At 41.9% G+C, this 15000-nt stretch overlaps 1 protein-coding gene across 2 annotated transcripts in view; it reads right to left on the bottom strand.

Annotated features, from left to right (window-relative positions):
- akap9 (A kinase (PRKA) anchor protein 9) overlaps nt 1-15000 on the bottom strand; it is a 134001-nt gene that overhangs the window by 84772 nt on the left and 34229 nt on the right. For both annotated transcript variants that reach the window (XM_077230145.1, XM_077230146.1), the window contains exons 8-13: nt 14587-15000; nt 12891-12977; nt 9317-9494; nt 5837-6494; nt 1619-1673; nt 227-424 (exon numbers count right to left, since the gene is read on the bottom strand). The exon at nt 14587-15000 is cut by the window's right edge and continues 1269 nt beyond it. In XM_077230145.1, the coding sequence (XP_077086260.1) occupies nt 227-424; nt 1619-1673; nt 5837-6494; nt 9317-9494; nt 12891-12977; nt 14587-15000 (1590 nt within the window). The remainder of the gene's footprint in view (nt 1-226; nt 425-1618; nt 1674-5836; nt 6495-9316; nt 9495-12890; nt 12978-14586) is intronic.

Below are 15000 nucleotides of genomic sequence, written 5' to 3'. Positions count from 1 at the left end.
ACGCTATTATTTGTGCATAAACATATCTGGTTATAGTAATAAACATACTGTTTGTTTAAAAACAAAACATTTTGTCATCCTTGCTGCAAGCTTACAAGAGCGACAATATCATTAAATGTGAAGGGGGCCCTAAAATATTATCTTTGGAAAAAGGGGTTCTCAGACAAAAAAAGGTTGGGGACCACTGAATAAAGGACCTGCATGTGTTAAAGTCTCCTAAAAGCACCTTAGCGATCTCCTCCTCCAGCAACTCCTGCTGGTGTTTCTCCTGCAAGCGTCCGGGAGGAGATCCGATCCGTCGCTCCCAATCCTGATCCTGATCCTGATCCCGATCCGTCAGCTCCCGCTCACACGGGGCTTTCTGACCGGCCTGCAGCTCACGCCACAGACCTGATCCAGCGATCACAGAGACACACTCCTCATCCTGACAGAGAAGCAGCAGTGAGATACAGATATGTGTGTGTGTGTGTGTGTGTGTGTGTGTGTGTGTGTGTGTGTGTGTGTGTGTGTGTGTGTGTGTGTGTGTGTGTGTATGTGCGTGTGTGAGAGTGTGTGTGAGTGAGTGAGTGTGAGTGAGTGAGTGTGAATCACAATTATAAAAACAAAATAATTCAGAAAACACAACGACAATTCAGAAAACACAACGACAATTCAGAAAACAAAATAACAATTCAGAAAACATTTCAAAGAAAACGGAAAAGGTAGGTACATTTTGAGAATGGCAAACTTGTCGCTGATTGGACGAGACACCTGTCAATCAAGCTTTACAGGGAGTAAGAAATTTGTGATCAACTTTGTTTTGCTAAATGCGAAAATGGAACACATTAAACATTACTTTGAAGACGGACATTCCTATGCCGTGATTGTGGACATGCTGGCGGAATACCACGATATTAAAACTATTTACAAGATTACAAAAAAAATGAGGCACACACGCACATTTGCACACACGCGCAAGGTCTCTCGCTCTCTGTCTCTACCTCTCTGCCGTGCGCTACACGGTTAGATTCTCTAGAGCTCCGAGTTTTTAACTAATTTGCGGGCATCAGGGAGCCGCTATCAATATGCGGGGAACTTCCGGGAGACTTGGGATATCTGCATATCACTCCATGGGACCGAACTATCTTTGGCGTGTTGATGGGTGCGATAAACTTAAGCCATTTGAGCACAAGCTCATTTTAATGCCGTGGTATGTCGCCAGCATGTCCATAATCACGGCATATGAATGTCTTTCTTCAAAGTAATGTTTAATGTGTGTGTTCCATTTTGATCACAAATTTCTTACTTCCTGTAAAGCTTGATTGACAGGTGTCTCGTCCAATCAGCGACAAGTTTGCCATTCTCAAAATGTACCTACCTTTTCCGTTTTCTATGAAATGTCGTTGTGTTTTCTGAATTGTTATTGTGTTTTCTGAACTGTTATTGTGTTTTCTGAACTGTTATTGTGTTTTCTGAATTGTTATTGTGTTTTCTGAATTGTTATTTTGTTTTCTGAATTGTCGTTGTGTTTTCTGACTTGTTATTTTGTTTTTATAATTCTAATTTGTTTTGCACCTCTCGGCCACCGTAGCTCACACTGATGGACAGCGAGTCTGAGGAACACTGAGGTTAGACTGACCTGATGACGTTCACCTCGCTCGTCTCTGGTCAGGGGCGCACTGACGCTCGGCACGCTGGGAGAAAAACACAGACACACACACAAACACACACACACACACACACACAATGAGTGAATGTCAGCAGAAACATCGACCTCAAACATAACTCAGGGTGTGTGAGGGAACTGCAGGGCGTTTAAGAGTTAAAGAGCTCATGATTAAGTCGTAAAAATGTCAAATAAAACACTTACTAAAAAGATAGCATCCAAAATAAAAGTTTGTGTTTAGATAATAATTGTGTGTGTACTGTGTATAGTTATTTTGACTATATAAATACACAAATATGCATGTATATATTTAAAATGTGTTATTTATATATAAAATATGTATATTTCTATATAATATAAATTATGTATAAATATGTATTCAGTATATACATGCAAATATTTCTTAAATATATACATGCGTGTGTGTGTGTATTTATAAATACAAAATAATTATACACAGTACACACACATATATTATGTAAACACAAACTTTTATTTTGGATTCGATTAATCACGATTAGTCATTGCCCAGCACTAATTTTATTTGTTTCTCTGCATGTCATGTGATTATTAGCCCTCATCAGTGAACCGTGAACATGCAAATGTGTTGTTAAATTATTGAAATATGAACTGAATCTCAGGGGAACTTGTTAGTCCTGAGGGGTTCGTTTGGGAATCGCTGCCAAAAATAATCTTCAAAAACTCACACAAATATATTAATTAACTTCTTACTATGAACGTTAACATCACAGGAGGATTCAAATATATTATAAATAAATGTCAAGAATAATGTTGATCACGCATTCATCACGAGTCACGCTGTGTGTTTGCTCTGGAGAGCAGAGCAGTGGTGTAGGGGTCGTCGCCGTGCTCAGGTCAGTAGGGGTCGCCGTCGTCGTGCTCGGGTCAGTAGGGGTTGTCGTCGTCGCCGTGCTCGGGTCAGTAGGGGTCGCCGTCGCCGTGCTCGGGTCAGTAGGGGTCGCCGTCGCCGTGCTCGGGTCAGTAGGGGTCGCCGTGCTCAGGTCAGTAGGGGCTCGGGTCAGTAGGGGTCGCCGTGCTCGGGTCAGTAGGGGTCGTCGTCGCCGCGCTTGGGTCAGTAGGGGTCGTCGTTGCCGTGCTCGGGTCAGTAGGGGTCGCCGTGCTCGGGTCAGTAGGGGCTCGGGTCAGTAGGGGTCGCCGTGCTCGGGTCAGTAGGGGCTCGGGTCAGTAGGGGTCGCCGTGCTCGGGTCAGTTGGGGTCGTCGTCGCCGTGCTCGGGTCAGTAGGGGTCGTCGTCGCCATGCTCGGGTCAGTAGGGGTCGTCGTCGCCGTGCTCGGGTCAGTGGGGGTCGTCGTCGCCGTGCTCGAGTCAGTGGGGGTCGTCGTCGCCGTGCTCGGGTCAGTAGGGGCTCGGGTCAGTAGGGGTCGCCGTGCTCGGGTCAGTAGGGGTCGCCGTGCTCGGGTCAGTAGGGGTCGCCGTGCTCGGGTCAGTAGGGGTCGTCGTCGCCGTGCTCGGGTCAGTAGGGGTCGTCGCCGTGCTCGGGTCAGTAGGGGTCGTCGCCGTGCTCGGGTCAGTAGGGGTCGTCGCCGTGCTCGGGTCAGTAGGGGTCGTCGCCGTGCTCGGGTCAGTAGGGGTCGTCGCCGTGCTCTGGTCAGTAGGGGTCGTCGCCGTGCTCTGGTCAGTTGGGGTCGTCGCCATGCTCGGGTCAGTAGGGGTCGTCGCCATGCTCGGGTCAGTAGGGGCTCGGGTCAGTAGGGGTCGCCGTGCTCGGGTCAGTGGGGCTCGGGTCAGTAGGGGTCGCCGTGCTCGGGTCAGTTGGGGTCGTCGTCGCCGTGCTCGGGTCAGTAGGGGTCGTCGTCGCCGTGCTCGGGTCAGTAGGGGTCGTCGTCGCCGTGCTCGGGTCAGTGGGGGTCGTCGTCGCCGTGCTCGGGTCAGTGGGGGTCGTCGTCGCCGTGCTCGGGTCAGTAGGGGCTCGGGTCAGTAGGGGTCGCCGTGCTCGGGTCAGTAGGGGTCGTCGCCGTGCTCGGGTCAGTAGGGGTCGTCGCCGTGCTCTGGTCAGTTGGGGTCGTCGCCGTGCTCTGGTCAGTTGGGGTCGTCGCCGTGCTCTGGTCAGTTGGGGTCGTCGCCATGCTCGGGTCAGTAGGGGTCGTCGCCATGCTCGGGTCAGTTGGGGTCGTCGCCATGCTCGGGTCAGTAGGGGTCGTCGCCGTGCTCAGGTCAGTAGGGGTAGCCGTCGCGCCGCAGGACCTCCAGACGCGCGTCAACACGTCTTTACACTGATGTAACATGGAAATCACTCGCTCAAGACGCTCAATCTACGTTCGGTGTGAACGCAGCATAAGCTAGAGGAGTTCAGACACTTGAGCAGAAGAAAAATGCATTTTTTGAAAGATATTTTTTCATAAATATATTTCTAAAGCCCTTCCTGAGATCTGATCCGTCACATGGTGTCCATTCGGGGGCAGTGCTGTTCTCTCACCATCTAAACTCTCCCGCTCCTGCCATCGTATCAAAGCAGAGGAGCTTTCTCATCTGAGAGACGAGGCCTGACGTCTCCGACACGAACGCTGAAGGGTTTAAACGCATCGATCATTCATGAAAGTGTGATTCTACAAACATGCATCAGCCAGCAGAGAGACGTGTTTTTTACACACACCTGATGTCTGAGGCGCTGGTTAATGTTTAAAGAGCAGAGACTCGCTGGAAGGGTTGAATTATGACCCAAGAGGCCTTTTGTTTTCAGCCTTTAGTGTGTAAATGTCAAACTGACAGCAAGGGAAAAGTTACTGGGCTTCGTTAAACATGTTCAGCAGAGCGACTGAGAGACGCTCAGACTTTATTAACACAATTAATAAAGGAAGAGTCCATCGCAAACGATCTGTTCAACTCAGATTAACCCCTGAGATAATGAGTTTATATCTCAATAACTTTCACATGTTCACGGTTCTCTGATGTTGGTTACAGGAAAAAATTATATCTTGATATTCTCTGGGTTTTTATCGATAACTATAATTATACGATATTTTGCTGAGTGTGTTATTGTACTGGTTCTTTGGCAGCTTTATGACTGCCGTGAACAGCTGACTCATAAAGTTTTCATATTCTTCCTATTCTGTCCAGTTAATAGCAGTGACAGAAATTATCTTTTCCAATAAGTTTACATTGATTTTTAACTTTTATGGGCATTTTTACCTTTATAACGCCATTTTTTTTACCTAATTAAAAGTTTACATCATCTTTTATGTACAATTCTTACATTTAATCATTACATTAAATTAGAATAAGATGACAGAATAGGGATTTACACATTAAAATTTACTATTTTCAACATTGATAATAATCATAAATGTTTCTTGAGCATCAAATCATCATATTATACTGATTTCTGAAGGATCATGTGACACTGAAGACTGGAGTAATGATGCTGAAAATTCAGCTTTGATCACAGGAATAAATTACACTTTACTGTATATTCACAGAAAACAGCTGATTTACATTATTATAATATTTCACTGTTTTTACTATATTTTTAATCAAATAAATGCAGCTTTGGTGAGCAGAAGCAACAGATTACAAACTTTAAATATTCCAAACTTTGGACAGGTAGTGTAGCTAACTGACTGTTCGCAAAGACCCGCCCCCTTTAGTTACTGTTGCTATGTCCGACAAGCTACGCCTCTCTCACGCCACACATGTTCTCACGCAGTGAAAAATACATCGCGGAGCAGAGAAACTGACAACGCACTGACAGACAGGACAGACCAGGTTATTTTTAATATGAAACAAAGTCTCAACTTTCAAATTTGGTAATTTTTTTAAGATATTTAAACAATAAATACCGTTTTGTGTCGCTTTAATGTATCGTGACAGATCGCTGTAGAGCCTCAGGTAAAGCCGCTCGGGAACCGATCATCTCTTACTTCTAGTTCATTTATAGCATCAAATATACATAAATGAACATCAGAATGTTGTTCTAACCACGGAAAGACGTCAGTACACACTGTTTTTCACGTTCAAATCCTCCAACATTAATCTAACTCTCCTGACTGCTTTGTCTGACAAAAATGGCGGATTATGATTGGTCGGATCGCCTGTCATTTAAACTCCCTGCGAAGGGCGAATTGGGAGCTAATGGAAGTGTTTTTTTGCTGTATTGCGTGATTGTTAGCCTCAAAGCCTCATTATGCATCAGAGATGATGAGGAGGGGTCACCTGAAGAGCTCCTCTGCGCCCGTGAGCTCCTGCAGTCTCTGCTGGAGGAGGAGGATCTCCGATGTGAAGCGCTCCTGCGTCTCCTGCTTCTGCTGCTGGTAGAAGACCTTCAGCCGCTCGATCTCGTGTCGATGTCTCTCCTCCAGCTGAGCCCAACACTCCTGAAACTCAGCCTTCAGCTGCGGGGCCATCGGCTCCTGAAACTCAGCCTTCAGCTGCGGGGCCATCGGCTCCTGAAACTCAGCCTTCAGCTGCGAGGCCATCGGCTCCTGAAACTCAGCCTTCAGCTGCGGGGCCATCGGCTCCTGAAACTCAGCCTTCAGCTGCGGGGCCATCGGCTCCTGAAACTCAGCCCTTAGCTGCGGGGCCATCGGCTCCTGAAACTCAGCCTTCAGCTGCGGGGCCATCGGCTCCTGAAACTCAGCCTTCAGCTGCGGGGCCATCGGCTCCTGAAACTCAGCCTTCAGCTGCGGGGCCATCGGCTCCTGAAACTCAGCCCTTAGCTGCGGGGCCATCGGCTCCTGAAACTCAGCCTTCAGCTGCGGGGCCAACGGCTCCTGAAACTCAGCCTTCAGCTGCGGGGCCATCGGCTCCTGAAACTCAGCCTTCAGCTGCGGGGCCATCGGCTCCTGAAACTCAGCCTTCAGCTCCATCGGCTCTGCGGGAGCAGAAGAAATACGGTCAGTTTATACTTTTGCGATCAGATATACTTTTAACTTTTTTTTCCACAACATTTTTCAAGAAACCCATTTCATAGTATGCGTTCTCGAGCACTAGACAGTGTTTTGAGCGAATGAGCGGCCGGATCGCATTAAGGGTTTTCTGTTAGAACGGTGTGTGTTAGCGGCCCCTAAGTTAATAACTAATGATCTTTGCAACGGAAGTGAATCAATTAAAACTAACTTTGGCTGGACACTAACTTTATTCTAGAGCTGCTGTAAAGCCATAACAATCTCTGTTACTTTAATTTCCTATTATCACTATAAAGCTGCTTTGAAACTCTCAATATTGTTAACCCCCTGGGGTCGGCAGTCACGCCGGCGCGACCAGCTTGTTTTTTTTCTTATCAGTGCAAAAGAGACTCAAATTACTCCGTCGATTTTTGTCATACAGACAAGTTTTATACATCATTCAAAACTCTTAAATGTCTTCTTTTATTCGTGTACACTCATAATAAAAACAAAATATTGTGTTTTTCGTAAACTAAAGAAAATAAACATGATGTGAATGTGAGACTCGACAGAAAATGATCTCAGTAACTCAGCGAATGTTTGTCTCACAGACTTGAGGCATATGTCTTTACAAAGCTTGAAGTCTCTACTTTTAAATTATGTAATTCATATCAAAAACAAATATTTTCTATTTAAGTAATCCGTATGAAAGGAACGAGATGTACGGTTTCTCAAACGCTGCCTCATTAGCTCTACTGTAACCACACCCACGCGCGCAAGAGCTGTTCACATGCAAATCGTCAACGTGAAGGAGCAGAACTGTAAACGCCCTTTTCACCTCTAAACAATGAACCAGAGACTTCAGTACTCCTATGCTTTTCATCGAGTTTGGAAGACGTGTTGTGTTTGTGTTGTGCTGTTTACCTTGGGTTGAGTTTAACATGACTTGAAGATGAGAAAGATTTTTTAAGGTAAGACATTTCCACTCATAATAGTAAGCATGTAATTGTTGCATAAACTTCATATTGTAGCTACTGGTTAAACTGGTGCCAGACTAAAATGTATGTGTATATAGTCAGAAACATTTTGAAATATGAACTAAAGAGAGGTAGGCAACCTTTCAATGCTAAATTTATATACATGTACGACACAATGATGTTTTTATGTTCAATCATAAAACACAGCATGATATAAAAGTGGGTTAGTATGAGTGTTTACCCTAATATGGTGAATGTTAGTAGTTTAGACCTGTGTTTACTGTTAAATACTGTGTTTGTGGATGTCTGTTCAAACGTAGATATGTATAATGTGGTAAAAATAATGTTTCATAGTTTGGAGCGGCTCGATCGCTTCAGTAAATGTTCTCTGCACATGCTGTGAGTTTGAGTCATTCGCGCTGTGCGTTTGAAAGACAAAATGCGCCAAACAATAGGCTTCATGTTTTTACTCAAATCTCATTTCATAACGTCATAAGGAATGGAAACATTTGAAGTAACATATGATAATCCATATACATTTCTCTAGTGTAGTGTAGCCAACTGAAGTGTTCCTTTTTAACCATTTATAGGCCGCCTGCTATAGGCTATTGTTATTATTATTTTATGCAGCCCTACAAGTATATGCAGGGATTAAAGTGAAAAAAATTCTTCTGACTGAAATTTTTTTCAGGCCAGGTCACATTCCTTTAAATACTCGAGACCAATAGTGTTTTAAGGGGAGATGTTTTAAACCGCTTTAATATTGCCAGTTTGTGTATTTTAAAAGCTATTTTAATCTATGAAAAAAAATTACTTAGCTTGACAAACAATCAACCATCTACATAAATTTTCAGTGCATGTTTTTATTTATCTTATAAGACCAAACAATGCTAAACTATATTAATATATAGTTTGTTCCATGGCAAATCGTTTTGGCTGAGGGCAAAGTGAAGTTTCATAACTTTATATATTTAGGCTATTTAACTTTAACTTTGTAGCCTATTAGAGAGCTGACTAATGTTTGACTGAATTGTTTGCTTTATTTCTCATTGCATAGCTTCTTATAGCCTACCTATTAGGCTACCTATACTTTTATACTGGATATTATTGATCATTAAAACTGACATTTAACAAAAAGAGACAGGGTTGTGTAATGTTATATATTCTAAATTATATAAATATTTTTATATACATATTTTACTATGCATTCTCTTCACTGTATGTGTACATGCATAATAAAATTAAACGATACAACCCTGTCTCTGTTTGTTAAATGTCAGTTTTAATGATCAATAATATTTCATATTTTTTAAATGAAAACAAAAAGAAGCAGGGTTGTGTTTTATATTTCGTGTTGTTATAAATATATGCAGTGAAGATAATCAATGTGCGTTGCCTGAACCACATTTGTGTGGCCAATAATATGTTTATGATAGTATGTTCATTTATTAATGAAAAGAGGTGTTTTTTATATATTTTGTTTTATTGTTGATGAAAAGAGGCAGAGTTGTATTTTATACCATATTTCGTTTTATTGTTGCCTTAGAATATACATAAAGAGATAACCGGAGTAGCCAGAGCGTGCTGAGTGACGCGATCAAGAAAGCGCTGTTCCATTTGCAGAATAACCGGACTGAATCCCTCATTTATAACATTACTATCACATCGGTTAGCAGCAATAACATATAACACTCTTTGCTGATACCGTTAACCATAATGGTTTGTATTAGTGTGGGTTCAACAGAGCGGTTTCACAGTGTCGCTCTCTTTCATGTTGAAGGGTCTCTTAATAATAGATCTGAAACACCGGGGCTCGTTTCATGTTCACTGACCTGAGGACGGAGCGCTCAGGCCCTGTGTGTCCCGCAGCTCGTGCTCGTGTGTGTCCCGCAGGTCCTGCTCTCGACTGCGCAGCTCGTGCTCGTGTGTGTCCATGAGCAGCTCGAGCTGCGCGGCGTGGATCTGCGAGAGACTGATGCGCTGAGCCTCCAACTGCAGACGACACTCATCCTACACACACACACACACACACACACACACACACACACACACACAGCGTGAAGGAAAGCGGACACACACCTGATGTCATAGTGATGACCATCTGGACTTAAAGGTGAAATAAATGTGCACATATTCTGATGCTGAAATACATCAGAGACAGACATACACTGCTGTTCAAAAGTTTGGGGTACGGCATAAAAAAAAAAAAGTTTGGTTCCGGTTGGTTGTCAGTTGAGGTCATGGGTCGGTAGGGACTTTTTTTTTTTTTTTTGTCCAGTGGTAGCAAGTGATAGAAAGGAAATTATTCATATTATTTTTTTAGTTTTTATTTACAGTAGCGATGGAAAAGCTACTCTATTTTTTCATAACATAGCCTACCTATACATGTACTCTACCACCTTGTGTGTCCCAGCATGTTACACACACACACACGCTGATTTTAAATGTGTGCGCGGGGGCAAACGGGACGTCAGACGTCTCGTGAGTTCAGTGTTGGAAAGATCAGTTGTTTTAACCATTCATTAAAACGAATCGGTTCAAATTAGACATTAGTTCGCGAATTGGACGTGTCATTATCGGACGTGTGCGCGTTGTGTGATTATCCCGGCGGTTAGGACATCCCACATTATTTTCATTAATATGTGCGAGGGAGAGAGAGCAAGACAGTGCTTAGTTTTGAGACGGTGAAGCCTATACTTTGGCCTGGCTCCGCAGAGAGAGTGCGCGCGCGCGACCGGGGCTCTCTCTCTATCTCTGCTCGTTCAGTTCATGCGCCCTGTCACGAGCGCAGCAGTGCATCTACATGACAACAACGATGTGTGAACGCCCGTGGCTGCCTCGTTTGTTCGAATTGCTGGAGGACAACAGGCTATACAAATACGGTGCTGTACAAAAACATAAATTATAGTTCGCCTAAAAGTTTTTTATTTGTGTATTTATTTAATTTGCATTATTTCTTCCCCAAGCTCATAAAATAAATTTGGGTCGCACATAAATTGACAGGGTCGATCGGAAACCGGAACCAAACTAATTTTTTTCTTATGCCTAAGTAAGAAAATTAAAGAAATTAATACTTTTATTTTATTTTAGCAAGGACGCATTAAATCGAATAACAGTGACAGTAAAGACACTTTTAATGTTACAAAAGATTATATTTCAAATAAATGCTGTTCTTTTTAACTTTGTATTCATCAAAAAATCCTGAAAAACTGTTTTCAACACTGATAATAATCATAAATGTTTCTTGAGCATCAAATCATCATATTATACTTATTTCTGAAGGATCATGTGACACTGAAGACTGGATTAATGATGCTAAAAATTCACCTTCGATCACAGGAATAAATTACACTTTACTATATATTCACATAGAAAATTGTTATTTTAAATTGTTATAATATTTAACAATATTACTAATGGTGTTTCTAATCAAATAAACGCAAACTTGAGCAGAAGAGACTTCTTTTAAAAACAGGGTTAGAAAAAAAAAAATCTTACCGATCCCAAACTATTGAACGGCATTGTAAGTGGATGAAACATGTAATTTTCTGACTCAACCAATGGCGTGAGTCTGTGGGCAGGACTTTCTGTTTGACCGACCAATGACGAGAGGTCGGGCAGAGAAAAGAAAACCTGCTTGGAAACAATCAGTATTTCTGCAAAAACCCTGTTTGCTGCCACTAATCTCACATCCAAATCAGTGTGAGGATCCGCCTGGACATCTTGTGAGTCTTTATCTGAAACAATGATCTAAAAGAAGAATTCAGATGAGCCAATCACACACGCACACACACATCTGTGGTTTAGCATATCATAAGACTGAGAGGCTCTTTTATACGAGACACAAAGAGCAGAGAGGGTTCGGCTCCGTCAGGACTGATGTGATGACATCGCTACAGGCACAAATGAAGCATTTTAATGACCATCACAGGAATATGGAGATTGAGAAGCAATTAATGCCAGAGAAAAATCTGCTGCCCGTTTATTCACAGGAAATACCGGCAAAGGTTTAATAGCAGGCTTTTGATAAATGTCACAGCTATTGCACTAATAACAAAAGCCAAATTCACCTAATAGCTCTCAAGAGCTATCTGAGACTCACACACACACTCCAGTCACGTTTACAGACACAGGAAAAAAAATTGTTTTTGGAGTACGTTTTACAAGAAAATACTATTTCAGTCTTTCTATTTAAAATTTTCATGTTCAATTCAATGAGTTACTTGCTGTTTCTTTGTAATTATTTGTTCAATTTACTAGCAATTTCTGAATTTCTGAGAAAATTTCTGAGCTGAACGATTCGGGATAAACTGAGAATCACGATTCTTTAGTTTGAAACGAAGATCACGATACCGAATAGACAACTAAACAAAAACATGTAAGTTACTAGAGGTTCTGACAAAACGTTAAAAAAAATATAGATTATAAATCATAATCACAATTATTTTGCTCAATATTGAAATCGCGATTATTTAACACGATTATAAGTGGGTGATATAATCAAACTCTTATTTTATGATATGAGTAATGTTAAATGTCGAATACTAATTATCAATAATTAATTACAAAACTAATATTAGGTTAATTGATGATTAAAGTAAAAGAAAAAGGACACAGTCACCAATACAATAAGAAAAATTTAACTAAATTACAAATAAAATCAACGAAAAATACAACAGAACAAATATACAAATTAAATAAACAGTGCATTATGTTTTTCAGGAAGATAAGCAACAGCCTACAACAGTAATTGAATAAAGTAATCAAATATAAAATAACACTGCTGCATACATAAAATATTGACTAATTTGTGTTAAAACTACAGTTTATTCATTCAAGAGCAGTGAGGGATTTTATCTCTGTCTTTTGTTGTTTGATTAACAATAATGACTGACGCAGGTTTATTAGGCTGCTGTCACTTTAAGAGCTAACGCACGGATCCAATACAGCGTTGCCCTTTCTCAGTGTTTATATTCACTTAAGACATAACAGACCTTGTTTGCAAGGTTACTTACCAAAACGCCATTTCAACATATTTGTATGTTATCTGACCATTTAGGCGCATATCTGAATCCCATAGTATACGCTGCTTATGAAGAGGACGCCTAGGCTATGCTTTTGATAACAGTGTTTAATATCAAGCAGTTTAGCAACAATAGACTGCATTATGAAACACTGATCTCTCTGGGTCAGAATGCACATTAATGTTCACTGTGATCGGACTCGTCAAAGGTTTAATAGACATAGAGCCGAATCGCTGTCATTTAGGAGTAAGATCATGTGTTTAATCGCGCAGCTCTATTTCAAAGTAAATCATGAACCATTTCTTTCAGTGCAAGTCTCCTAAACTGTTGAGCTGATGAAGAACAGCACGAGTCTGATTTAGACAGACAGACAATTAGTTACATGCTCAGCGCCGTCCATTTCCAGAGGCAGAATCACACGCGAAGCTCTGACAGCGTCTCCATCGACCTGAACATCTCCCGTCTCATCCTGCAGAACACACACACACACACACACGTCATGAGAGAGTTTAACTCATGAACACACACCCATCCTGTAGGTGAGGATGCATCAAACCATCAAATCTAGCAAAACATGACATTTATCGAAAACAAACTCGTTCAGAAAGCTGCATGATTACGACATCACATGCTTGAGCTCATTAACATATGACATCACATACATCAGCTCATTAACATATGACATCACATGCTTGAGCTCATTAACATACGACATCACATGTATGAGCTCATTAACGTATGACATCACATGCTTGAGCTAATTAACATATGACATCACATGCATGAGCTCATTAACATATGACATCACATGCATGAGCTCATTCACATATGACAGCACATGCTTGAGCTCATTAACATATGACAGCACATGCTTGAGCTAATTAACATACGACATCACATGCATGAGCTCATTAACATATGACATCATATGCTTGAGCTCATTAACATACGACATCACATGCATGAGCTCATTAACATATGGCACCCAGATTTACATATCAACACCAGTGTTCAGAAACTTCGCCTGCACTGAAGAATAGTCATGTGAATGTCATCAATATGCAGATGTTAGTCGATCATAGCAACGGTCATTTGCAAAATCAGCCAATATAATTTAGGATAAAGGACCCTGAACAATTGGTTCAAGAAAATTCTGCCACAATTTTTTCCTGTCTGGGTCATATTTCTTAAAAAAAAAAAAAAAAAAAAATGTGGTACTTAGCCCATTTAAAGCAATTAATCCTATTTTAGGACCGTTACGATTTGTTGCAAAGTGACATTAATTAATTTCCCCATTATCATTAATGCAATGCAACAAAACAAAAAAAATCACTCAAGGCGATAATGTGAAGAAACTTGTTAACCTAAATCATGTTAATATATGTACTTCCATTAATTTAGGCTGAATTAAATAAAAAACCTGCAATAATTACAGACTAATGAGAATTTGTTTGAGGTAAAATTGAATAAAACTCATCCAGCCACATTAGGATAATGATAATTGTGCAAATGTACTTGATTGTCATTAAAATGATAAATAACATAACATTGCACAAAGCCTTTTAATGTGCTATGGAAATAAGCAAACAAACATCTTTTTTCTTTTGCTTGTGGGGGTCATGTGACCTGCATCTGTTTTAGTGAAATTCACCCATAAATGGTCTTCAGAGACAAAAAAATAAATAAAAAAGTGTAAATGAAGGCCTTTTCCTTTAGAGCTGCTGAGATCAAAGAGTGTTTCACACACAAGGAGAATAAAGCTCATCTGTCTCCCTCTCTCTCTCTCTTTTATAACACAATCTCTCTCGCCCCTCGGTCGCCCTGCACTCTGTCCGAATCGCAGTAATCTCTTGTTCTTTCTCGCTCGCGTTAAGTGCCCTCGATGCGCATCAATTCCTCCCACAGTTCTGCACAGATATATTATTCCCAAACCGTCTACCTCAAACAGCAGCTTTATAAACGCAGTGCAGTGCAGATCTAAACCAACTGTTGCATCACGGGTTTCTCCTAAAGAGAGTCGACGTGAACGAGCACGAACGCTCGGTTTAATCATCATGAAACGGTAGCATGTTGCTTACCTGCTGCGTGAGGCTGAAGGAGACCGAGAGCTGCTCCTCGCGAGTGTGTGTGTGTGTGTGTGAAGCGAGCCGGCTCGCTGTAGTACTCGCAGGCGTCTCTCTCTCCCTCCCTGATCTGATGTGTGTGTGATGCGTCTCCAGCCCACCAGAAACACTGCGGTCCTGAACCAGCGCTCTATTTCTCAGCTCCAACTCCACTTCCAGGCGTTTAGCATCCGTTTCCGCTAGCGAGAGTCGCTCGGCTAAACTCTTCTTCTCTTTCTCGACCGCCTGGAGCTTCTCCATCAGCTCGGTCGTGTGTTTCTCACTGCCGTCCACCTCCTCGCGTCTCGTTTGCATCTCGGCGAGCTTCTTCTCGAACTCCTGGGCTTCTCTGATCAGGCGCTCCTCTAGTTGTGTTTTAGCGTTAGCCAT

This window comes from Siphateles boraxobius, unplaced genomic scaffold, assembly GCF_051911475.1.
Source record: "Siphateles boraxobius isolate OS27281-9 unplaced genomic scaffold, OSU_SipBor_1 14, whole genome shotgun sequence".
Classification (NCBI taxonomy): domain Eukaryota; kingdom Metazoa; phylum Chordata; class Actinopteri; order Cypriniformes; family Leuciscidae; genus Siphateles; species Siphateles boraxobius.
This window is presented reverse-complemented; position numbering and strand designations above follow the sequence as displayed.